General features: G+C 40.0%; 1 protein-coding gene and 2 non-coding genes across 3 annotated transcripts; all 3 read left to right on the plus strand.

Annotated features, from left to right (window-relative positions):
• The first annotated feature begins 4,487 nt into the window (after positions 1-4,487).
• On the plus strand, positions 4,488-26,899 carry CTR9 (CTR9 homolog, Paf1/RNA polymerase II complex component). The gene is made up of 25 exons (XM_015238589.3): positions 4,488-4,853; positions 6,059-6,157; positions 8,127-8,366; positions 8,787-8,904; positions 9,385-9,474; positions 10,519-10,667; positions 11,101-11,208; positions 14,319-14,426; positions 14,535-14,771; positions 14,967-15,056; positions 15,166-15,294; positions 15,403-15,586; positions 16,728-16,816; positions 17,308-17,493; positions 17,583-17,670; positions 17,839-17,987; positions 19,370-19,486; positions 19,628-19,773; positions 20,543-20,614; positions 21,122-21,257; positions 21,499-21,645; positions 22,013-22,170; positions 23,202-23,298; positions 23,509-23,621; positions 25,821-26,899. Exons 1-25 carry the CDS (start codon positions 4,809-4,811, stop codon positions 26,254-26,256), a joined length of 3,531 nt encoding a protein of 1,176 aa, XP_015094075.1. The 5' UTR covers positions 4,488-4,808; the 3' UTR covers positions 26,257-26,899.
• On the plus strand, positions 13,271-13,350 carry LOC116282130 (small nucleolar RNA U2-19). The gene has a single exon (XR_004191603.1). It is a non-coding gene; the product is annotated as a small nucleolar RNA U2-19 (small nucleolar RNA).
• LOC116282129 (small nucleolar RNA U2-30) lies at positions 13,505-13,573 on the plus strand. The gene has a single exon (XR_004191602.1). It is a non-coding gene; the product is annotated as a small nucleolar RNA U2-30 (small nucleolar RNA).
• Positions 26,900-27,156: the final 257 nt, after the last annotated feature.

Here is a 27,156-nt window from a genome sequence, read left to right on the forward strand (position 1 = left end):
GTTTTAGAGATGAATATTTATTTAAGAACCCAGGGCTGGGGGGATAAAGGAAAAAGAAACCTAGAGGAGACCATGACCTAGATTATAAAACAACTACCCAGACAAATGCAATGACAAATTATAACCCTAAAATGTTTTATTAATGATCATATGTCCTGCTACTTCAGAAACAAGCCTTATTTTAGTAAATGACAGGGAAAAGCACAATTTAAAAATTCATCTGGGAAGACCTACCCTATAAGAGGCTCTTTTAAGGGCTGAATTCTGTTCTCCCAAATTCGTACACTGTAGTACTAACCCCTAGCACCTCAGAATTTGACTTTATTTGGAGATAGGATCTAAAAAGAGATAATAAGTTGAAAATGAGGTCATTGGGGTGAGTCCTAATCCAATATGACTGGTGCCCTTATAAGAAGAAGAAATTAGGACACAGACACACCCAGAAGGAAGACCAGGTGAAGACAGCGGGAGAAGACAGCCATCTCCGAGCCAAGAAGAGAAGCCTCAGAAGAAACCAACTCTGCTGACTCCTTGATCTTGGACTTTCCGCCTCTAGAATTATGAGAAAATTAATATTCTGTTGTTTCAGTCACCCAATCTGTGGTACTTTATTGTGGCAGCCTTAGCAAACAAATACAATTCCTTTTCTTTCTTTTTTTTTTTTTTTTTACATTTTTATTGATTCATAATCATTTTACAGTGTTGTGTCAAATTCCAGTGTTCAGTACAATTCCTATTCTTTCTTAATAATGTGTACAAACTACTTTAAATAAATCCTTTTGAGTCCTTCTATTTAAAAGACACCTAATTTAAGACCTCAAATATTCTTCATTAAGATCAAATATTTTAATAATTAGCCTATTTTGTCCACATATGAAATAGCCCACTCTTCAGACTGGCTAAATATATGCATTAACCAAGCCTACAACCAAACACAGTATCAGCAACAGAAAACTGAAGAATCTCAGAAATCTATTTGGAGCACATACTCAACATCACTCACACCGACCAAGTGCACACATTGCTTTACCTTGGGCACTCAGGCCCAGCAGGGAGCACAGCGTTTGTGAAGAAACATTGCACAGTCTTGTCAGCTGAAGTGACATCTCTGTACTCACTCCAAAACTGGGTCTACAGCCTAAAAACATCTAGTTTCACCAGTGTCTGCTACAGTTCAGGGTAGCTGTCTGTACCTAATTACAGGTTAAGTCCCAGCTGTTGCCATGTGGTTTTCTCTCCTTCTAGTCCTCTGATTCCTGGCAGAACCTCTTCCCCTACCTGTCCACTGTATACCAGAATTCCTCAGAGCTTGGTCCTGGGCCCTTCTCTTGACATTCTACAGTCTGTCTCTAGTTTATCTCATCCCATCCCATCATTTTACATTTCATCTGTATGCTAGCAGCTTTTGGACTTATTTCTCCAGCTCAAAAACTGTCTTCTGAGCTGCAGAGCTGTATATCCAACTGCCTGTCTGATACCTGTCTCAGAGACGTCAGAAACAGGGCAAACAACACACTTGAAACACGAGTGAACTACCCTTGCCCAAAAGGACTCCTCCACTCATCATTTCTATCTTGGAAGATGACACTTCATTCACCCAGTTGTCCATGCCAGAAACCGGGAAGTCCTTCTTGATACTACTTTTTCAATGACCCCTGTATTCAACTCATTAGCAAGTCCTAGTAATTAAGATTATAAGGGTGTGAGGGGGGGGATGGTATAGCTCAGTGGTAGAGCATCTGCTGAGCATGGAAGAGGTCATAGGTTCAATACCCAGTACCTCCATTTAAAAACAATATTAATAAAATAAGACAATAAATAAATAAACCTAGTTACTTCCCCTCCAAAAAAACCAAAAACAACAACAACAAAAAAAGAGTAGTGACAACCAAAAAAAAAAAAAGGGTTATATATATTTATTCCAGGTAGTGGAAGTGGAGAGAAATGGGGATACATTATGTATATCTCTCCACCTCTGCCACCTTAAACTTATTCCGAGCTATTTATCATCTGTTATTCGGACACATGTTTCCTAGGTCTTCTGCGCATATCCTCTCACATACTCTGCAATCCATTCTCCACAATGTAGCCAGAAAGACAGTTTGAAGCCACAAAACCAACTCTCTCTCTTTCATACACATGTATTTATTGATACTTATACATAACTTCTGACTTTTCAGTTACATTGCACTTGAGATAAAATCCAAACTCCAAAACATATCCTATATCAAAAAAAGTCTCAGAGACAAAATCTTTAGAAAAAAAAATCCTAAGAAAAACGCTTGCAAAAGTTTACAAGTGAGTTTAAGGCTTTAGAAGGACTGGTTCTTCAAACACCCCTCCCTCCTCCCAAGGTGATAAGGTTAGAGTTAGCTAGTTCATGACTGAAAAAGAGCAATTTTCTCATATGATGGCCATATCCCCCCAAACTCTTGCATATCTTCAGCCTTGCAAAAGTTAGCGATTGAGCTGTTTTTGTTAGGAAGTCAGTAATACGTAGGAAATGCTGAAGGTTTCATTCACTTTAGAGACTCATAGATAGTGTGACATGGATTTTTTTAGTTTACCTCAGAGTGCAAAGAGTTCTATTTTTCCTAACTGTGATGTCTACACTTACTCGTATTGGAAGCAGGTCAAGGCACTAGTTTTGCTTTCCATGGATAAATCTGGGCATGATCTGGCTACTGCTTATGTCTTCAGCCTCATTGTTTACGGGCTACTCTCCCCGTCATTTTTCACGTTCCAGCCACATGGCTTTCTTTCAGGTTCACAAAGCTCCTCCCCGCATGCTGTCCGACTGTCTGGTACACAACTCTCCTATAACCTTTACCTAGCCACATTTTTCCCATCTTCCCAGTTGCAACTTAAATGTCACTTCCTCCAAATCCAAGTCTAAATTTAGTTCTCTGTATTATTCAATCATAGTGTTCTGTATTATCAGTTAGGATACCTCCAGTTGCCACTGAAACACCAATTCAAAAGTACTTCTGGGGCCTTTAAGGCCAGGGTTTGGGGAAGAAGAATAACACCACTAGGTGTACTTTTTTTTTTTAATGCTTACTTTATAAACCTTAAAATGTATTAAATAGTATTTCCTAGAAATACTGTACTATGCTGTCTAGTACAGCTTCCACTAACCACACATGGTTATTGAACACTTGAAATATGGCTAATGCAACTAAGGAACTGAATTTTAATTTTTTAAATTTTTAATTAACTTAAAATTTTAAAGTGATCATTGATTCAGTTATTGGAAAACTTGTAAGCATGTCTGGAAAAACTCAAGTATGTGGATTTATTTTTTTCTGCTGCAAATTTTATGAAGTCTAAATACAGATCCAGTGTTTCCAATTAAAATTAAACAAATTAATTAAATATGTAAGTGTAAAGTACATACTGGATTTCTAAGACTTAGCATGAAAAAAATGCAAACTATCTCAATTTTTATATTGATTATATATTGAAATTATATTTTGGATATATTGGGTAAAACAAAATATTTTATTAAAACTATTTGCATCTACTTCTTTTTACTTTTTTAATGTGGCTACTAGAAAATTTAAAATTACCTACATAACTAATACTATCCTTGGTTTGGACAGCACAGCTGGAAAAGTTGAAATACTTACACAACTAATCAAAACATAAATGTAGTAAAGTTTCCATCTAAATGTTTTGAGGGAGGTGGGAGGAAAGACAAACACCAAATTAGTATTTTTTTTTTAAGATAGGTGTGTAACTTCCTAAAGCTGGACTGGAGTTTGGGACCAAGAGTGGATGAGGTACTGGGTAAAACAGGAGGTTACTGCAGCAAAGTGATGATATTGGTTTGGGCCAGAAGGAGGTGGTAAGAGGCACTTGGTAAAATTGACAGTGTTCACAAATTTATTTACTCAGATTCTTCACTGGTTTAATCAAAATATTGATTACCAAGTAATTTAGTCATATTTTATAATTTAATGAAAACAAATTAAAATGCATTTAATCAAACCTTATAATTTAATCAAAACGTTGACTACAGATTTAATCCGATTCTTCAACAATTTTATTTAAATCACAAATCTAGCAGATTCTCACAACGAAAAAAACTCAAAAAGCAAAATCCTCACAAAATACATGAACTATAATAATGATTACAGAACTCTTTGTAACATTTATATTTAAACTGGTCACAAAGATAGCATAGGTGTAACTCGCAAATAATAGCCGCTAAACAAGGAATTGATGATTGGGATAAGCAATGAATGATTGAATTATTCACAGCAATCTTAATTGGAACCAGACCTGAGGACAAGTCCGGGGTCGGGGGCGGAGTCAAGCTCAGGAGAGGATGACTATCATTGGCCAGGTGTCCCACGTCAATCAGTAGCCGGGCCCCGAGCCCATGCCTGATTGGTCGCTCTGCCCATTGAGAGCCGTGCGGATACGCCCTCAATATATTTATTCCGGCGCCAGCGCGGCTCCAGGGTCCGAAGCCTCAGGCCCTCGGAGAGGTAGGCACGCCAACCGAAGCCTGGGAGCCCTCCTAAATTCGGGGACCCTGAGCCTCAGGAGAAGCCTCCCATCGGACAGGCCCTCCCGCGGGGAAAGTTTCCGGGGCAGGGGGCGGGGCTGCCGGAAGTCGTCGGACGCCTCCTGCGGTTCGTTGTTTAAGCGGCTGACGGGAAGAAGACCCAGCTCCGGCTGCGCCGCGGGGCGGCAGTCACGACCAGACCCCGAGCCGCCGCTACCCTCAGGACGATCCAGAAGTCAGGACTACCGGCTGCGGAGCGGCGGGGCCACACGCCCGCTCGCCTTCTGATCTCACCATGTCGCGGGGCTCCATCGAGATTCCCCTCCGGGACACTGACGAGGTAGGTGCCGCGTATGGGGGAAGGTGGGGGTCGTGAACTTGGACGATCTCCCCCCTCCCCCTTTTCGAAGCGAGAGCACCCTCTCCCCAGATAGAACTCCCCGGCCAAAGGGCCGATCACCTTCCACAGCCCCTGCGCCCTCCCAGGCTGGGAACCGCGTCCCCGCAACCTCGAGGCCACCCTGAGAAGGAGTTCTTGAAAGTTCCCCTCCAACCTGTTCTTTTTTGACAGTACTCTTGCTTTTTTCCTAATTCACGGGCGCAGAGAGTGCCCGGTAAAATGTAAAGCACCTCCTAGATCAGAGAGGTGGGCGCTGATGTCACTGTCTTCTCTCTGATGCTCAAACTAAGTATCTGTCCCCAGGAATATATAGGATGTCTCCTTTCCTCCCTTAGAAACTCGAGTCTGTCATGGTGCACCAGGTCCACCACACAAGGCTCCATCAGGGCAATTGAGACCCTCACAGCCGCTGCTGTGTGCTGATAGAATTAACCCCCTCTCCCTCTTTCATGGGTGGCCTATGGCTTGTCTGTGTAAAGCTCTCAGTATTAATGTTACTGGATATCTCATACTCTTATTTTTGTTTGTTTGATTGAGATATATTCACTTACCATAAAATCTAGTGGTTTTTAGTAATATGCACCAAGATGTGTAACCATCACCACTACCTACTTCTAGAACATTTTCCTACTGTTATTTTTGTGCCACATTCAAGAGTGTGTGTAACTCAAATGCTGCCTCCATGATTAATGTTGTACAGTGGCGTTCAACTTTGCATTGCCTCTAGGATTGTGCTGCTCAAGTTGTCCTACTGATGACATCAGAGTCTCTGGGGTGCTTATCTGCGCTTTACTTGCATTATAAGTTTTGTTTTATTTTTAAGTAAGCAAAGCTTTTGTAGCGTTATAGTTCTAGTGATTTGACAAGTAGCAGGATTTGTTTGCTTCTCTGTGCTTTTATTTTAATATTACCGTGTAACCTCTTTGTCATATGCTCCTTAAACATTTCTTAACATATACTTGTTCAGCTGTATTGAAAGTGAGCACAAGTCCTCTGTATAACCATATTGATCTATGCTCAAGAAAGCAGCAAAGAAGAAACGTGAATTTAAGAAGAAAAATAAAGGTGCCTCGTTAACTCAGTAGGTAGCGTGTCAGTCTCATAAAAAGAAAAATAAGAGTTAAAACTTGCATTTTGTATTTTAGGTCATTGAACTTGACTTCGATCAGTTACCAGAGGGAGATGAAGTTATCAGTATTCTGAAACAGGAACACACACAACTGCACATATGGATTGCTTTGGCAGTGAGTATTCATGTAACAGATATTTCTTATATGTTGACTGGGAAAAATATGTGGTTTCTATTTTCAAATACAGTAATAGGCAGCTTGGGTGCATGATAAATTAATAGTACCCTGTGTATGGAAGTTAATTGTATTACCCTTTATGGAGCAAAAGGCCAGTTTCCTAAATGATGTGCTGGCCTCTGATAAATTGGTATAGGTTGGTAAAAACAAAATTCATTTAAGTTAAATAGTACTCTGTAAGGAATGTTTGATTATTTTAGTGATTCCTTAGTGAAGACTGGATTATAGATAAGCTGAGAAAAAAACAAGGTGCCACAATGTAAACATTGCTACTTAACATTGTTCCCCATAACAAGATAACATTTCCCATGACATATTCTAGAAGGTGATTAGGTTTCATGCTAACTCACAAAAGCCCTTTGGATCAAGTTTATCTCCAGCTTAAGTTTTTTGTCCTGTTTGCTCCCTTCCATAACATAAAAACTGCTGGAGACTGTCAGGAAGATCACCTCAGAGAGCCCCAAATTCTAACACCTGCTACCCTCCCAAGTACCAGCTGTGTAATGATGTTTCTTTTTTGTGGGAACATTATAGTAATAAAATATGGTAAATGCTGTAATCGTCACTCCTAAGCCACAGGTCACTTCAATGTAAAGGTACATAGGAGACCCCTAATATTGTCTTGAAGGGTCAGAGAAGTAGATCTGGAATTGGGCTTACATCCAGTGCACAAGCTTAACTCTTTTCTCAGGTATGAGTTTACGGAGAAGTACTTTCAGTGACAAGCAGTGCCTTCCTGACTTGAAGTGCTAAGTTTTCCTAGGGTATGGACAACAAGCCATTAATGCTTGCCACACATTTTTAAAACCAGAAGGAAACCTAGGTTTTTTTTTTTAGTATAGATGCCTCCTTTAACAGCACTTACATGAAAATTGGAGTGCTGGAGGATTAACATGGCACCTGTGGTCAAATAAATGGAAACATTGTGGGCTATAGGTTGTTACAGAAGAAAGAATGTAGGCTTTGGGATTAGAGAGGCCTTTGTTCAAATTCCAACTTGGCTATTAACTAGCTATGTGACTTCAGATAAATAATCTACTTTCTAAGCCTGTTTCCTCATCTAAAATAGGAGGATGCTAGTATTCACCTTAACAAGTGGTTAACAGCTGGTTGTACAGATTACAGATAATGTATATGAAGCTTCTGGCATTGTATGTGGTCCATTGTAAGTGGCTAATAAATGATGGATATTCCTTTTATTATAACTGAAACAGATGCCCAGGGAAGTTATTCAGCAGGCCCAAAGTCATTTAATTTTTGATGGATCTAGATCTAGAACTCAAGTTTTCTATTTAGAATTCTTTATACCTCTCATTATTGCTTTCTCTCCTGGGCTCTGGTTTAGTTTGAAATCAACTATTGCTAGGTAAGAAGTAAGATGGAAGCATTTGTAGCAATTGTAATTTTTTAAACAGCTTTATTGGATATAACTCACCGATAGTAAACTGCACCTATTTGACTTCTACCATTTGAGAAGTTTTAGCATATGCATACACCTGTGAAATTTTCACCACAATCAAGATCATATATCCATCACCCCCAAAAACTTTTCTCCCAGCTCTTCATTGCCCTACACAGTGCCCTAGCATACCCCCGATCTGCTTTTTGGGGTTTTGTTTTTTTTTTTAATTGAGTTATAGTCAGTTTACAATGATCTGCTTTTTGTTGCTAAAGATTAGTTTGAGATTTATCCATGTTGTAGCATGTGTCAGTAGTTCCTTTCTATTGATGAGCAGTAGCTGTTGTACAGATATACCACAGTTTCTTTGACCATTCACCTTTTGATCAATCATTGGGTTGTTTCCAGTTTAGGGCTGTTACAGATAGAGCTACTGTAGACATTTGTGTACAACTTTTTGTGTGGACATATGCTTAAGTAATTCTAATCTGATTCTTTATCTTATAGCTGGAATACTACAAGCAAGGAAAAACAGAAGAGTTTGTAAAGTTGTTGGAAGCAGCACGTATAGATGGCAATTTGGACTATAGAGACCATGAAAAAGACCAGATGACTTGCTTGGATACTTTGGCAGCCTACTATGTACAACAAGCTCGGAAGGAAAAGAATAAGGACAACAAGAAAGATCTTATTACACAGGCAACACTGCTGTATACAATGGCGGATAAAATTATTATGTATGATCAGGTAAAATAAGTCAGATTTCTTTGAACTTATGAAAGAAAAAAAATACCACATGAAAGCAAAATGTGTGTAATAGACAACAGATTTTTAAAAATTTTTTCTTAGAATAATATGGTTGATAAAAATAGCCAAAAGGAAGAGTAGTTCCTTATTAAAATAGAAATTTCTTTGGTCCTTTAAGGAATGTGAACTTTTCTTTTTGTTACTTGTTCCTGATACAGAAGACTTGCATTTCAGGATAATTTCTCAGTTTTCTGGTTAAGAATTGCTTATTGGTAGATTTGACACATTACAGTGGTAGAGGAATTTGTGTGATGCTCCACCTCCTTTCTCTGTGGTTTTCATTTTTGTGTTACACACTCCTGTTAAATTGTGTTCAGTCCATGGTGAAATCAAGTCTGAGATGATACATTACTTTTTCAGAACCACTTGTTGGGAAGAGCCTGCTTCTGCCTACTTGAAGGGGACAAAATGGATCAGGCTGATGCACAGTTTCACTTTGTACTTAACCAGTCTCCAAATAATATTCCAGCTCTTCTTGGTAAGTCATTTTCAACAACCATCTTAGGAATCTGTATTTCTCAGCATGTGCCTAGAATATATCTCTTTGTTACTATCTCCTTAGTAACTGGGCTGGGCCGCAAAGTAGAAGAGCTTTGCCTTGTTAAAAATAAGACTGTTGCAATAGATCATTGTTTCTGTTGAAATTACAGAAATAAGATATATACCAGTTAAGCATAATTTGTTATCCACTTCTAAAGAGTTAATAAGCAGTCTATTTGGACAACTCTAAGCTACTTTGATTATTGTTTTATAACATTTAACATAAAGATAGTACTGTTCTATTTATAGGCATAAATTAAAATACCCTAATGGAAAAACAAGTTTTAATATGAAATCACTTTTGCTCTTTTCAAGTATTTCTTACTGAGAGATATATATGATTTAAGTGAGTTAGTGCAGAACATATGAGATTTGTGTTCTTTAATAAATGTATGTTTATTTTTAAAAATCGTTATAGGTAAAGCTTGCATTTCATTCAACAAGAAGGATTACAGAGGAGCTCTTGCTTACTATAAGAAAGCCTTGCGTACTAACCCAGGATGTCCAGGTAAGGGATAAACTTTTAAGTCTAAGCTGTGTATGCTCCAACTTAAAATACTGCTGTTTGATTCAAAAGCTGAATAGTAGATCATAATATAATCTTTTTGCCCTATACTATTTTTTCTTTCCAAAATCTCATTTATTTAGCCAATTTTTGAAATCAAATGTAAAATGTTTCCAGCAGGAGAGGGTAGCAGACTGTGTCAAATTCTGTTGTTAGGCCACGTGAAATAGGGAATGAGAATTGATCATTGGATTTGACCGCATGCAAATCATTAGTGACCTTGATAAAGGGAGTTTTCCTGGAATGCTTGAGGAGAGATACTCATTGGAGTGGAGTCAAGTGAAAAGGGAAGGAAAGGAATTGGAGGCAGCAAGTGTAGATAGATCTCTCAAGGAGTTTTGCTATCTAGGGAAGAGTAGGAATGAATTGACAACTAGAAAGGGAGGTAGAATCGATTTTTTTACAATGGGAAAATGTATATGGATGAGAATGATCTAGAAAGGAGGGAAAATTTGATGATGCAGAAAAAGTAGGGGAGGGTTGCAGGAGCAGTGTCCTTGGATGAGAATGAGTAGGATCTAGTGAATAGTGGAGAGGTTGGCCTTAGGAACATGGCTGTGTTTTGGCAGGGCCTTGAAACTGGGAAGCATTTATAAGCATAGCTCTGCAGATGCACATGTGGTCAGTCACTATATTTCAGGCCTTAATGAAGCTTTTTGTTCTCTGTTTAAAAACTGCTCTTCAAAAATTAGATTTTTAAGGTACAATGCAGCCAGGAGTGTTGGAAGACAAGAAAAATAGCACTATTATAGACATTCTGTGCTATGAGGAGGGGGTGAGGCTGGCGGGCTGTGGGGAGAGTGTATGATCTGACCTCCAGGGAAACCAAGTTTGTGATACAGCAGAAGATTTTATAGTGGAGCTAGATAGAGGTTAATTTTGGGATTTTGCAACTCATAAATAGAGAATGTTTAAACATTTTTAAAAATTTGAAGCCTAAAAATATCCTAGTATAACAGACTGAATGACTTGACTTTATTTTTTTAGCGGAAGTTCGTTTAGGAATGGGCCATTGCTTTGTGAAACTTAACAAATTGGAGAAGGCGCGTCTGGCATTCAGCAGAGCCCTGGAACTCAATCCCAAATGTGTAGGGGCATTGGTGGGACTGGCTGTTCTGGAACTCAACAATAAAGAGGTATGTGAGTGAAGAAACTAGTTCCTGGCTGATTTGTCAGGTGACTAGGATGTGAATTTCATCTCAACAAAGCTGTTAAACACAATCTTTTCGGGGTTTTGCCCCTATTATTTGCCTTAGGGATTAGCAGTAAATTATTTAGAACAATAATATCAAGTATATTTATTACATGCACCCAATTTCTAAGGGCAGGAAATGCTTTCCAGTGGAGATGCCTTTGCAGTTAAGTTTAAGAAAGCTAAATTCTTTAGAGTTTCGCTCACTATTTGAAATTTTTTTATCCCTGGTGAAAATTAACTAAAACAAGAGCTATATTTTGGTTTCTGCACTTACATTTGTATAACCTTATTTCTTTAGACTGTAAAGGAAACTTTGCAAAAGTGCTATTTAAGTAATGTTCCACTCAACCCTGCCATCACTGTTTTTCTTCTAGGCTGACTCCATCAAGAATGGCGTCCAGCTTCTTTCCAGGGCCTATACTATTGACCCCAGCAACCCTATGGTCTTGAACCACTTGGCGAACCACTTTTTCTTCAAAAAGGTAGGCAAGGCCATTTATGAAAGTTGTTTGACTTTAAATCTTTATTTTGGGTTTTTTTTGTACTGCAGTTGATACGTTATCGTTCTAACTTGGAAAGAAATTTAAGTCAAGAATTTTTTTTCAAGTTAGAGTTTGTAAGGAGAAGGGTAGAGCTCAAGTGGTAGAGCGCATGCTTAGCATACATGCGGTCCTGGGTTCAATCCCCAGTACCTCCTCTAAACATAAACAAACAAACAAACTAATCACCTCCCCCCCCCAAAAAAGACAAAAGTTGGAGTTTGTATTAGTGTCTGGAGATGGATATGTTTGTTTGTTTGTTCATACATTTGTTTAATAATTACTGACCCTTTGTACTGTACCCAACATTGCAATGTGGTTGTGGAGTTCGTGGTATCTTTACTCGAGGAGTTCAGTTTCTTGAAAACAGAGACATGTAAACAAATGAAAATGTGAAAATAAAGGTCTCTACCCTGCTGTGGTAAAGAAATGAAAGATGGAGTGACTAAGTTGAGAGTTTTCACTTCCAAGAAAGAAAAGCTCTTGAACTAGGTTTTTAGAGAAAGGTCGCAAGGTAGTTGAAAGAAGAGAAGCATAGATCTATGAAACAGTCTCAGTTTACTAAGAGCATAGCATATGGGGAGATGTTTGCTTGTTTATTTTTGCATGTTGATCATGACATTTTTAAAGTTGTCATTCATTCTGTAGAAGCAGTGGCATTCTGGATTTCTTAAATACTAACTCCAAGATGTCATTGGCAAAGTGTTTATATAGTAAGCATGAGTTTAATCTGTCATACTGAAACCAGGTAATAAATTATACTAAGAACTCTAATTAAATAGTAGTTTAACTAAAAGTTCACAAAACAGCATCAATCTTTATTAATAATAGATGCTATGTTGCTGCCATTGTTGCTATTAATATGCATTCTGCGCTTACTAAATGCCAAGTACTATTAAAAGTGCGTTCCATGAATTTATATATTGTTCAAAACAATCCTATGTGGTAGGTAATATTTTCCTCATTTTGTGGATGAATAATGGAGGCAGAGTAAATTGCCTGAGGTCATACAGCTATAACCACGATGCTGTGCTCTCTAGCTATGGAAGCATACTCCCCTTTCATAATGAATTATTTATTACACTTTAAGCTGTACCTGCTATGTACTAAAAGGCAACTATTTGGGGAGAAGATGGAAATGTATCTTATAAGTAGCTGAAGTGTTACTATTTAAGATAAAATAAGTTACACAAGTTAGTTTGGTTTTTACTGGGGTTGGGGGGAAACCCAAAGGACTGATGATTTTAAATATCTGAGTGCCTACCTAGTATTCGGTGCTCACAGCTTTTGGGACAGCTTCCTAGAACCAAATGAGAATTATTCAGTTTTTAATTTTCAATTCTAGTCACCCTTCCACTGCTGAAGATAAGACTTGCTTCTAGTTAACACAATCAGTATATTCAGAACCTTAGATTACATAAGTGAAATATATAAATCAAGCCAATCTAATCAAGTGTTAACTGAATACCTGATCTGTGATCATGAGGTCATCTTGCCCTGAATGTATGTCTTTAAGTTTTACAGAGCACGTTTACAAACATTTTCTCAGTTGGTCATTACAATAGCCCTAGAAGGTAGGCAGGATATTTCCATATCCTCATCCCAGTGAACAATGTATAAATTTAGCTAAAAGTCTGTATAATGTAAATAAAAGTGTGGAGTTTAAATCACTTGGTTCAAATTCAGGCATCACCATTATATAGTTCTGTGGCTTTGGACAAATAAACTAATTTCCCCAAACTTTAGTTGCATCACTTATAAACTAATAATAATACCTACTTTATAGGATTTGAGGGGTGGTAGTTAGGATTAAATATGAATATTAAATACTTATCTAATGGGAAACCCTCAGTTACTGTTAAAAACTGCAGTCCCATTATTATTTCTAATGTAAGAAAAAATGTCAAAACTGGTCATTGACAAAATAAAAACTCTACTTCAGACCGAATTTCTAGTGAAATGAATAAAACACATTCCTATTAAAACTGGGAAGTTGTCTAAGGTGGATCAGTGATGAAAACAGCCAAATCTGAGCATCAAAAGACCTTCTAGTCTACCTGATACACGATTTCTGTAGTTCCATGAAGCAAAAGTATAAAATATTAAAAATAACAGAAGATTATGTCTGGGGTAGTGGGGTGTGTGTGTGTGTAAAGGTGACAGTGGATAACAGAGGACTTGTTGATGGGTGAGTGAGAACTGGCTCGGGGTGTGTGCGTGTGAAAGGCTTACCAGTTTTGAGCAATGATGAAAAGGTTTTACTACTGACCTTTTAACTATGAAGGTTTCTACACTTGATTGGAGCTCAGAATTTAAAAAAATTTTTTTTAATTTAAAACATATTTCTTAAAAACTCGGAAGTGGTTTCTACCTCTGTTGTTTGAACTCTGACTTTGAGTCTCTCAGATTAATCCAAATGAAAGTCGGGTGTAATAGAAAGATCATGACCCATGCATTCACATAGAGCTGAATGCAAGTCCAAGCCGCTGGCACTTGCTACCCTCATGTGATAGAACATATCCTTGGAGTCAGAAAAAAAGCTAAATTAAGATTCTAGCTTTTCACCTCAGATAGCAAACTTCTCTAAGCCTCTATTTCCCCATTAATAAAATGGTAATAATGACATAATTCGCAGGAGTTTTGATTAAGCTTAGAACTAACGTGAGTATCATACTTAGCAGAGTGCTTCGCATATAATAGTCCTTAATAAATTGTAACTGCTCACATTACTGTTAATAAGGGACTTTACCTCTCTTGGGTTTTCTTATCACAAAAATAGGCTAATACCTCAAAGGATTGTTGTGGGGGTTAAATGAAGTAATAAATGTACTGAGCAAATGTTAAGTGCTATGCAAATGTTAGTTCTCCACTTCCCTGGATTTATCAGCAAGGGGAATGAGGAAAATGATTTGTAATTCTGGGTCCAGTGCTGTTGTTGCTAATTCAGTTAACAAATTTTAAAAATGAAATTTGGGGAAGCCTTATGATTGAGACAGTTAGCGTTGTTTGAGTTCAGTCGATTGAACTCAAACAACTGGGTCTTGGTTGTGCAGGATTACAGTAAAGTCCAGCACCTGGCTCTCCACGCATTCCACAACACAGAAGTGGAGGCTATGCAAGCAGAAAGTTGCTACCAGTTGGCTAGATCATTCCACGTCCAGGTAAGTGAATTTTATGCCCTCTCTAAATATCTGATTTTTTAGTGATTTTTCAAATCTTTTAAAAACTTTTGTACATATTGTCAGTCTTGTTTTATTTTCACTTTTTAGGAAGATTATGACCAAGCTTTCCAGTACTACTATCAAGCCACACAGTTTGCCTCCTCGTCTTTTGTGCTGCCATTTTTTGGCTTGGGACAAATGTACATTTATCGAGGTGACAAAGAAAATGCATCTCAGTGCTTTGAGAAAGTTTTGAAAGCTTATCCTAATAATTACGAAACTATGAAAATTCTTGGCTCTCTCTATGCTGCCTCAGAAGATCAAGAGAAGCGAGATATCGCCAAGGTATGTTTTTTTAAAAATCTTAGTTATTTTCTGTTAGCTCTCCCTAGACCCTCCTTCCTCATTTCTTGTTATTGCTGCTAGAAATATGGTGGACAGAGTTTTGTTAGCTGAGTTTTTCCAGTTGAAATAACAAACAATTGACTTTTTATAGCCTATACTTGGAATGTTTCAGCTTAATGATCTCTTTTATCCCAGGGCCATTTGAAGAAGGTCACAGAACAATATCCTGATGATGTTGAAGCTTGGATTGAATTGGCACAAATCTTAGAACAGACTGATATCCAGGTATTTAGCAATATTTTTCATCTCCCACCTAATGTGCTTTGGTAAGCCTGGTATAATGTTTCTCTCTTATTTTCACTTACAACTTATTCTGTCTGCCATGAAAACACAGGGTGCCCTGTCAGCCTATGGAACAGCAACACGGATCCTTCAGGAGAAAGTGCAGGCTGATGTCCCCCCAGAGATTTTGAATAACGTGGGTGCCCTTCATTTCAGACTTGGAAATCTAGGAGAAGCAAAGGTAGCAATATAGAAATAGTCCCTTCTTTTATGCTGTCAGATTCAATGTACACTATTTTAGATGTATGACCAAGTCTTTTAACAATGTAATTTCTTTTTTTTCTCCTAGAAATACTTTTTGGCATCACTGGATCGTGCAAAGGCAGAAGCTGAGCATGATGAACATTATTACAATGCCATTTCTGTTACAACGTCATACAATTTAGCCAGGCTGTATGAGGCCATGTGTGAATTCCATGAAGCAGAAAAACTATATAAAAACATCTTACGGGAACATCCTAATTATGTTGACTGTAAGAATTTTAAACTTTTTTTTTTTAATGTGTTGAAATGCCCATAACAGCAGCAAAAATTTAACCTGAAAAAAAATTTTTTTCTTAGAACCAAGAGTAAAAAATTTTGAAGGTTATAATGTACACTTTTTATCAAGGCAAATTTGTGGCTTTAAGAAAAAAAAAATACAGCTTCACCTAAATTTATGCTAGAAACGAAAAGAAACAACTAAAAACCAGTTGGACTGTATTTGATAGACTAGGCTATCTTCAGTGGATCAGCTACCTTTATTTTTAACAACTCCTCCTTTATGATGCTTTGATTTCACATAAACATTTTGCAGCATTTATAATAATTATATAGTGAGGACTATGTTTTCCCTTGAAATAATTATTACTAAAAATGTCTCACCTTGAGTTTTTACAACCTAGGCATTGTGAAGTTTGGAAAATTTTTAGTTAAAAATAATTTATATGCTATACTTCCCTTGAAAGAACCTAAGCTATGATGTTTTGACTCAGGTCGAATCAGGAGCTGTTAACTTGGCCCCTGTCATACTGTTATGGATACAAAAGTGATTTAAAATAAATAAGATTTTAGTTGAATGCCAGGCTGAATTTGAATTGACTTGATAGGCAGTAGTAAGCCATTGTTGGTTTCTTGAGGAGAGTAACATTTTCTGGAGAAAACAACGTACATTTGTGTGGCACTTTTTTATTGTCATTATTTAAGTGGGAAGAGCTAACCGGTAATCCCTAGTAGATCAGCTTTCAGTATTTCAGTGCCGTGTGCCAAAAGCAGCTCTTTGAGAAAAAGTAAGTGCCAGTGCTGCTGTGCATCAGAGGGGAATTGGAAACAGCAGGGCGAGGATTTTAAAATAAGCTAGCTTGAGTTGAGGACTTGGTCCAGGGTGCTAGCCTTGGGAACGGAGTAGAAGAGATAAATCTCAGATCTCAAACAGTAAGACTTGATGGTGACAGAGTTGCTGTTTAACTTACTAGAATATTTATTAGCTATATTGATGCTTGATATTTTTTCACCTGTGGGACTTTTCATTGTATGAACGTATTAATGACAAACAGTTGTTTCAAAGATATGACTTTAAAATTATGATCCTATTTATAGAAAATATTTTAAACATACAAAGTTGTGTATTTTTAGGCTATCTGCGTCTAGGAGCCATGGCTAGAGATAAAGGAAACTTTTATGAGGCTTCAGATTGGTTTAAGGAAGCTCTTCAGATTAATCAGGTTGGTAATATTAACTCTTGGGTTTAAAAAATAATTATTTCACCACTTTCCCTCAGTAAATCAGTTTTTCCTTTTAATGGCTATCTTATTTCTAGGCTTGGCATCTCCATATTTTCTTCATTTACTCATTATCTTTAAAACTGAAGAATATAGAAGTCATCTAAACTTTTGGATTGTGGCCCACAGTAAGAAATAGATTTCTCATCGCAGCCTAATACACACATGTGTGTACAAACAACTGAACTCAAAGTTTCACAGGTCATTATGTGCTCTTGCCACAGGCAGTACATTGATATTTTTATTGTATTCCATTCTGTTGCATTTCTTATGCTGATAACTACACACTAAACTGATTTTACAAGTCACTAATTCATCTCAGTTCTGTTTGAAAAACACTGCTGTAAATGTACCTTGTAAACCTCTGCAGTCATCAGCTGTTGTGGAAAGATAATTGATCTCCCTGAATGCTTCTTTTCATATGTGCGTTTCAGGACCATCCTGATGCTTGGTCTTTGATCGGTAATCTTCATTTGGCAAAACAAGAATGGGGTCCAGGCCAGAAGAAATTCGAGAGGATATTAAAACAGCCAGCTACACAGAGTGACACTTACTCTATGCTGGCCCTTGGCAATGTCTGGCTGCAAACTTTGCATCAGCCCACCCGAGACAGAGAAAAGGTGATTTCTTTTTATCTCTTTAAAACAAAATTGATACTTGTTTGATTCTCGTTCGAATTGTTTCTAATAATGTTTGCATCTTTTTATAGGAAAAGCGTCATCAAGATCGTGCTCTGGCCATCTATAAGCAAGTACTCAGAAATGATGCAAAGAATCTGTATGCTGCTAATGGCATAGGTAATTAGAAGATTTGGATAGCCAAAATCATCTGTGAAATGAATGCTTTTGGAGGACTATAGATCAGAATTTCTAAATGTAGTAAAGGTAGTTTTAAAACAGGACTTTTCATTGTTTTTCTGACTACAGTTAGAAAATTCTTAACTGTGAATTTTTCTATAAATTCAGGAGCTGTGTTGGCCCACAAAGGTTATTTCCGTGAAGCTCGTGATGTATTTGCCCAAGTAAGAGAAGCAACAGCAGATATCAGTGATGTGTGGTTGAACCTAGCACACATCTACGTGGAACAAAAACAATATATCAGCGCCGTTCAGATGGTAATGTCTTAGTTTTCAAGATATTTTTACACTGTGTTCATTGTTAGAGCGCTTGTTTTCTTAACCAGTCTGGCCCTGTCTTGGAGCTGCATGCTGCCTCTTGTGGTACTGTTACCTGTTCAGAGGCTTATAATTATGTAAGGTTAAGGCCAGTCTTTGGTGTCCAGACAGAGATATGAGTCCTGGTTCCACTGTTAATTACATGCCTTAGGCAAAGGGCATCCTCTCTGAGCCAGTTTTCCTATCTGCAAAATAGAAATAATTGTACCTTAATCCCATAGAATTTTGTGAGGTTCCAGAATGATGGTATTGGCACCATTGTTGGCACTAATTTGCCTGGCATATCAGTAAGTACCCAAAAGGTAGTGGGGTTTAATATTCGTTTGCTTGTTTTACCCTCTTACTTCTCAGTTGGGAGAACTGAGTTTCTTAAAAAGAAGAAACTCCGCGGGGATAAGTTTTTATGACTATAGAATTTTGTGTGCTTTTCACATTTGTTGAGTGCTGGAACTTTGGAAGTAAGAGAGTCCTGCTCAGCATCTATAGCATGTCGGAAAGTGAAAAGGCTCTGAGGCTCTATGGGAATTATTATGGTCAGAAAAAACAAGTTTCGTACCGGAGGCAGGAGATGAGAGCAGTCCAGGCTCTGGGAAGTTGGTTAACCTTTTTCCCAGAAGGGTGGGTATCATTATTGTATTCAGAATATTGGAAAGGTGCTAGTCACAAGGGCTTATAGGACCCAGATTGCATGTGGTGGTCTCAGAGGTTGTGTTTCTGGAAGGGGGCCTCCCTGATCTGCAAATTAATTACTGGGAATATTCAGAGAAAACCTGTCTGAGCAGTTTCCATGAAAAAGATCTTACCTATGACGAGATCTGTACCATGGTTAGAAAGTGACATGACATGTTCATGGCAAATTTACGCTAGTATATAGCTGCATTGGTTTTATGGAGAAATTAGCCAGAACTGTGTGATGTCTCCTGCTCATTGTCAGTAGGTCCCACCAGTCCTAAAGAAAGGTGGTAGAGAGCTAGAGGGGCCAGGTGAATGACTTTTAGTAAGTTGTCGGTAAGCCGATTCTAGTTAGTACTGCTAACAATATAAGAAAGTCCTTCCAATCTGTTTAATCTTTCAATGTTGGTCCAAATTTCAAATGGAAAAAGTTTTTCGAGTAGTAGCTTTTCTTATGATCAGATTTTTATGTTGTGAAAATGTATCCTGGTGAAAGTAAAAAAATCATTCTCAAATTAGTCTTTGAAATTCGCCATTCAAAAGATAAAATACCTTTTCACATAGCTTTAAAATCACTTGAAACTTTGTTACAAAATGACAATATCATTTAGTTCTTGTTGGATTGTAATTAACTCTTTCTTTTATTGTAGTATGAAAACTGCCTCAGAAAGTTCTATAAACACCAGAACACCGAAGTTGTGCTCTATTTGGCCCGGGCGCTCTTCAAGTGTGGCAAGTTACAGGAATGCAAGCAGACTTTGCTGAAGGTAAGAACGACTCATCATTCTCGTTCAGTTCTGTGTTGTATTCTGTTTTATGCATGCTCACACACGTAACACTCTATTTGACCAAAATCCTTTTCATGTCATTAGACCATACCAAAGATTTGCTTTGTTTTTCATTTATAGGCTAGACATGTGGCACCCAATGACACAGTTCTTATGTTCAATGTGGCCTTGGTCCTGCAAAGATTAGCTACCTCTGTCCTGAAAGATGAAAAGAGTAATCTGAAGGAAGTACTTAATGCTGTGAAAGAACTGGAGCTTGCACACAGGTAAGACTGTGTAGGAACAACCTTTGAAATGCTTTGTTTCTTTAAACAAAAGGTGCTGAAAATCACTACCCTCAGGAGTATCATTATTAAAAACATTCCAGCCAAAGCAGGCAGCTGCCACCTGGTGGCGCCAAACGGTAGCAAGGATCCTGCCAGATTTAGATCACGCAGCTCAACCCCTTACAACTCCCTGGCTAGCTTCGCAAGCTTGCCCTCGAGTTTTCATTAAATGGTAATAATATGACCTAGCATTTTACACACTAGAAATGTTTAGACTCTATTTATGTTGGTTTTACTGGTTATACCACTGTCTTTTGATGAGACATTTTCATTGAGCTAAGATTAAAGCCTTTCCTCTTAAATATTGAATAGGTTTATTTGGCTTAACATTAAATTTATGTATTTAGTATTTATTTGGTAATTCAGTGTGTAGTAAAATTAAACCCTGACATCTCTTCAGGTTTTTTCCAACTTTATTTGAATTCTTATTTAAGCATTTCTTACCTTGTCTAGTAGGTTGTACAATGAACTTATCTCTTACTAAACATGTTGAGTGGTGTATTGATGAGAGTCCTTTTTTAAGTGAGTTGCATATATTTTTTTTTCCTGTCGAGATGACAGCCCTTCATGTATTAAATGCATTCATATAAGTCAGTCAACGGTAAGCCTTCTTTCAGACTGTTTTTGTAGAATAGATCAAAAATCTAAAGGGTCTGTTTCATTAATTTTTTTTAAAAAGTAAAGTATTTCATTTTCTCATTCCATTTAGATACTTCAGTTACTTGAGTAAAGTGGGAGATAAAATGAGATTCGATTTGGCCCTCGCTGCTACAGAAGCCAGGTAATGATACTGTTTATGGAAGCTGCCCTTGGGTGAGGCAGTGATAACAGCGTGGGCTGGGAGAGGGACATAGCAGGGAAGTGTTCCTGGCCTTCCAGATGGCAGCCTTTCACACTCCTCTCTGCGACTCCCCAACCTGGACCCAGGCTTTTCCTAAGGGTCCTTTCAAGGAATATGGCAAAATTAATTTAGTTTAAGTATTTAATTTGTATGGGAAAATACTTCTCTATTTCACTAATATCAGCTGTGTCACCAGAATCAAGACATGATTCCTGACTCTTTTGGGAATCTTTTTATCTGTGCTTTGGGAGGACGTTTATAATTTGGAAACATAACATAGTTGACAGTATTGGCTTATGAGAAACTAAGTTAATTTTGCTAATTAAGACTTTCCATAGAGGCCTGCTTCAGACTTTTAAATTTGTGTAAGGAAAACAGATGCTCTGAGTTTTTGTATAAAAAGCGTATTTGCTGTATTCATGTTTCTCTCACTTTGGAACGTTCTAGGCAGTGCTCTGACTTACTGAGCCAGGCCCAGTACCACGTGGCCCGGGCGCGAAAACAGGACGAAGAAGAAAGGGAGTTGCGGGCCAAACAAGAACAAGAAAAAGAACTATTAAGGCAGAAACTTCTCAAAGAACAGGTATTTATTTATTGTGTTTCCAGTTATACTGGAATTAAAGGTGTGCATCCATACGCTCTGTGTGTTAAAAAAGAAGTCCTTCAAGGGCTAGGGTGTAGCTCAGTGGTAGAGCACATGCTTAGCCTGTGTGAGGTCCGGGGTTTTATCCATTAAAAAAAAAATCCTGATGGTAGCCTCAGGTTTTTTTTGTCAATAAGAACATTCGGATGAGGTGTTTTCCCTACAATTTTTTCCCTCATAGGAAGAGAAACGTCTCAGAGAAAAAGAAGAACAAAAGAAACTTCTGGAGCAGCGGGCCCAGTATGTCGAGAAGACCAAAAATATTCTTATGTTTACTGGAGAGACTGAAGCAACAAAAGAGAAGAAAAGAGGCGGCGGCGGGGGCCGGGTAAGACTCGACTCCAGTTAGAGGGAGTTCCGCGGTTACGTTCACGCAGCACTTAGCGCTGAGCTCTGGCTTCCTCCTCTGCTAAGAAATAGTCTTCCAACACTGAGAGTGCTTTAAATGGTATCCAGTGTTTGGAAATGCATTTCAGTGTTAGCTCAATACATTTTACCTTGTAGTTTTACTTAGCAGTTCTGATTTTTGCCCTTTGAGGCATTCACGCCAACTAGAAGTCTTCGAAGGACGGGCCTCACCAGCACCCCTTCCACGTGGCCGGAGGTGTGACAGGCTGCGGCCGGATTCCTGCCTGAGCCTCCCGGCCACGCTCCGGCAGCCAGGGGAGCACTGATGGGCTCTTGTTTGATTTCAGCGTTCCAAGAAGGGAGGAGAGTTTGATGAATTTGTCAACGATGACACCGATGAAGACCTGCCTGTCTCCAAAAAGAAGAAGAGGAGGAAGGGCAGTGGTAGTGAACCAGAGGGCGAAGAGGAGGAGGGCGGCGAGAGGAGGAAGAAGAAGAGGAGGAGGTAAGACTGGGAGATGACCATGTCTCTCCCCGGGGTTTTCAGTCCCTTCATGAAAGCGGTCAGAGACCTTCACCTTCTGAATCTGAGGCAGAAGATTTGCAAACGCTTGGTTGTCACTTGGTCCCCCAGACAGGGAAGCCTTTCCTTTCCCCGCTTCCTACTTTAATCCCAAGATGGAGCCCACTGCCCAGTCCCCCGAGTGCTTGGACTCCACACGTCGCCCAGCTCCTTTTGAGCGCTCCCGGAGCTCACCATTGCCTTTCCTACGACTGTAACATTATAGTGATAAGTGTTTATTTGAAAATGTAGGCTGTGTAGGACGGGACAACTCAGTGTGTCCACACTCACTGTCCATGTGCAATCTTAGAAAAGTCATGGAGCCTCAGTTTCCTCTCTGTAAAATGGTAGCGATAGTCTGCCTTGTGGTTGTGAATGTGAATCTCAGAAAGAAGGGCCCCCCGGCCCTCCCAGGGCCGCCCGCTGTCACGGTAGTGGTGCCCTGCCCGCATCACCTGCACCGCCCCGCGCTGCTCCCTTCCCCTCACAGTGCCTCCTCGTCCAAGAAGCCCTAATCTTCCCAGACCGCCGCTGACCGTACTTGTTGAATTCATTCACACACAGACCTGTGGGATTGAAACTGGTGTGGCAGGACATTCATCAGCAGGCCTGGAATGAGTAGTCAGGAAGGAAGAAAGTGGGGGAAGGATGTTGAGTGTGGAGCCTGGCTCTTTTCTCACATCCTCTGTCACTCACAAGGGCAAGATTCAGGCTCATCTTAGGTTAATAAGAGGGTCAGCAGTGACTAAGTTAGTCCTCAGACATGGCGTAAGCACACGGGCTTTGCAGACTGCTGAGCCACATGCAGCAGGGGTAAGTGGTGGCCTCTGCCCTGGAGTGTACAGGGTGGTTGAGGACAGGCCCGGAGAGAAGACTGTGCAGAATGACTGTGTTAACTGGATGGCAAAGAAACCTTGGACTTTATAGGCGTGAGCGAATCTTGACAGACTTTCTCTTGCTGTTCACCATTTAAGGCCTCCGAAGGGAGACGAAGGATCTGATGATGAGGAAACAGAAAATGGCCCCAAACCGAAAAAGCGCCGTCCACCAAAAGCAGAGAAGAAGAAGGCTGTAAGTGTCTAACACTGTGGTTTTCCTTCCCCTGTAGGGAGAAGTGCAGCACACTAGACTGCCTTCTTCCCCTGCAGTTTCTGCACGCACAGGTGCTCGTTTCTGAAGTTTTTTGGTTGCTGTTGGATTGTTTCATTGTAGTGCAAACCCAGTTTAACAAGATGTCATAATGCAAGGGTCTTGCCTAATCTATTGATCTTCTTTCTTCAGCCCAAGCCGGAACGTCTGCCTCCTTCAATGAAGGGAAAAATAAAATCCAAAGCCATAATATCATCAAGTGACGATTCATCTGATGAAGATAAACTTAAAATTGCTGATGAAGGGTAGGAATTTTTCACTTGATATATCCTAATACAAGATAACAGAGTGGTCCCTGTGCTGAGAGGTCTCCTCTGCGGCATCTTAGCCTCTTAAAACTGGAAGAAACCGTAGCACACATCTCTCTAATCTGGTCATTTTGTCCTACCACGTTTGTCCCTCAGATGATGAATCCTATTTTGAAATCTTGTTTTTTCATGGAGATTAGCTGAAATATCCCAGGTGACCTCTTCCTAAATAAAATGTACCATTTTGCTACACTGCCACTGACTGGCTTAAAGTATTATGTGTAGCCTGATCTTGGTCACAGGGAGAAAGGGACTTTCTCGACCATTTCCCCCCTTGTCAGGCAGGGATAACCCAGTGCTGCCTGAATTGTGGAGGCTCATGCTAGACTCCTTTAGCTTGTCCCGCTTGGTGGAGCAGTACTCTATTTCACTTGTCCCAAATCTGCCCCTCAAGCTCAAGGTGCCCCGCGCTTGGATTCCGAGACTGTGACTCGACACCGTGCTCCACCAGGTCGTTCTGATGGCCGTCATTTCATTCCTTCGTTCAACTGACGTTGGAACATCCACGCTATGAGATAAGGTGCTAGGTGCTGGGGATGCAGAGGACAGAGACATAGACCCTGCGCCCGAGGGATTCATGCTTTAGAAACAGTGAAGAATAACAGAGAAACCCAAACCACGTTATTGTGCGGAAAGTGTTATCCCTCACGGTTTGCGTTCTTTGCTCTCCAGGGACCATGTATAACCTGGAGCCGGGATAGTGAGGGGAATTGTTGGGGCATTCTTTGTAAAAGGCTGTTTGAGTTGAGTCTTAGAAGAAGAGAGGGTTCTAATCAACTACATTTTAATAAAAATAAACAGTTTTTTAAATAGAAAAATCAAAAGAATGGAAAGTCCTGGTTGGTTAGAGGTGAGGCAGGAGTGAGGGGTTAGCATGTTGAAGGGCTGAGGGTCCTGGTGGCGGGCTGGCCGGGTAGGATTGAGACCTGTAGGGAACCATCTGTAAAGATTGGCAGTTCTCTTTTTCTCTGAAGACACTGACTGAATCAAATTGGGATTGCTTTCCCTAAAACACTGTTTGGCCTTTGGCCACAGTGTCACCCTGGTCCACTGGTTAGAGGCCTGATGGTTAGACCATCATGGAGTGTTGGCTGATTTGGCCAGATGGGCTGGAGTGAGAGAGCCCAGGGGCCCACGGACCGTAGGGTAGATACAGAATGAATAACCAGTGTCCCCCCCTCAGTCACTCTTCCCATTCTATCAGAGTGACCTGGGTTGTGTGACATGTGTCTGGATTTCTCCTTGACGTAAATACGAGCCTCTCTTCAGTCTGCAGGGATGTTTTCACTTCTGAGGGGAGAAATATATTTCACCTCCCTCACCATCCTTAGACTGACCCTGTAGGGTTTCATATTCCTTTCATGGAATATCTGTTGTGGAAACCAAAAATTGAGAATATACCAGAGGAGAAGTATGCCCTCCTTTTCACAGCTCTGGGGGGTGAGCAGCCATCACAGTGGTTAAGGGAATGTCTTTTCCTCCAGAGCCTCCAGGAAGCCACAATCCCCTGCGTGAGTCTAAGCGTCAGCACAAGTCCTCTTCCTTTCACTTAACATCCGACAAGTAGGGCAGGCGCTCGGGCAAAAGGAAACACGCTGCCGACCTGTTTCAGCCCCAGCTTCCCGTCTGGAGGAAGCCCTGTCGTGGTGGAGGGCACTGGGGCAGAAGCAGACCCGGGGACGGACATGATGGCTTTGCTCCTCAGCATCTCCTAGCGCAGATGGCAGGGGGACGGGGTTTGTCTTCAGAGTGTCCACAGCCGAGTCAGATCCTGGGCTTCACCTCTGCCGCTGTGTATTTGCTTATGGAGATAAATGTATCCCTTCCTTTCCCTAACGTTCCTTGTGAATTTGAGGAACACTTCATTCTGATGAAAGGTGCCTGGTACAACCAGTCAGGCATCCTTCTCTGTTTATGATCTGTTTTAGAGCTAAAGTCCCTTGTTCTTTCTTCCTTTTTAATCCTCTTTTTATTATGAACTACATCACATGTACAAAAAAGACAAATATCACAAAAATGAACACCTGTGTAAACAGCATTCAGGTCAAGAAATGGGACATTAAACGTCCTTACGTTTTTAAAAGCGCATCCCTGCTCGCCGGAATCCGGTGTCTAACCAGCCTTTGTCTTTGCCAGACACCCCCGCCGCAGCCGGAGCCACAGCCACAGCGACTCGGACGAGGGCGGCGGGAAGAAGGGCACGTCTTCGGAGAGCGAGTCGGATGAGAGCCTGAACGAGGCCGGCAGCGAGGCCGGCAGCCCCCGGCGGCCGCGGCGGCCGCGCTCCGAGGAGGATTCAGACAGCGACCAGCCGGCCCGCAAGCGAAGGCCCTCGGGCTCCGAACCGTCCGACAACGAGTCCCTGCAGTCCGGGAGGAGCCGCTCGGGGGCTTCGGAGCTGGACTCTCGGCCCGCATCCCCGTCTCCCAGCGCCGAGTCCGACCGCGACTCCGACCGAGGGTCGGATATCGAGGGTTCCGGCCGAGGCTCCGGCAATGACTCCGAACCCGAGGGGTCCAACAATGAGGCCTCGGATCGGGGCTCGGAACGTGGGTCAGATGAGAGCGACTAGATTTTATCTCATAAATAAACTTCATCTCTGGAGGAGACGTTTTTTAATATATGAAAGCTGTGATAAAAACATTTCAGGTGTTCAAACGATGGTGAGATTTTTCCTAAGGCAGTTTTTTTTTCTGTCCATTTGTATATTACTGCCCCCCAAGAGACATTTCGTGCCCTAGAATCCAATATCTGAGTCTCAAGCAAATGAAGGTGACTGTTCTTCATTATGGTACAATTCCACCTGTCATATGTGAAAACTGAAGTAAAATAAACCCACATGCAAAAGCATTCCTACAAAGGTTTGATTGAAACTGGCAAATGTCTCATCTTCTTTGTATATTAAGTAGCATACTATTTGGGTTTTTATTGCAGTCTTCTACCAAGTGGTGTGGCAAACTTGGTATTAATGTCTTTCTTCCATTTCCAGTTTAGATCGAGAATATTTTTATGTTCTGGAGGAAGAGGTATCTACTGTATAATTGCACCAAAGTACAAATGAAAGGAAGGGTTTCTTCAATATAATACTGCAGCCATGTAGATAAAGCCGCAAATACGTAATTTGTTAGGTTGAATAAGATGTGGGAAAATGCTTTTCTGTTAGTAGAATGCAAAGACCTACCTAAGCCACATAATAAAATTCTTCTACCAACTTTTATGTGTAACTTTATGTCATTTTCGGGGGGGAGGGGAAGCTCAGTACATTTGTATATAAAAATTTAGCATAAAACTATGCAGATATTCAGGAAAATCTGGATTAAACTGGAGGTTGTTGACTCAACTTTTATAAATGTAGATTTGTGGAGTTTTTTTTTTAAAGATACAAGAAAACAGGTACTGGTAAGTATTTTTATTTTTAATAACTTGGATTAAGAATTTCAGGGTAATAGTTTTGAGGAGCACTGTACAGCTT

The sequence above is a fragment of the Vicugna pacos genome, chromosome 10 (assembly GCF_048564905.1).
Source record: "Vicugna pacos chromosome 10, VicPac4, whole genome shotgun sequence".
Lineage (NCBI taxonomy): Eukaryota > Metazoa > Chordata > Mammalia > Artiodactyla > Camelidae > Vicugna > Vicugna pacos.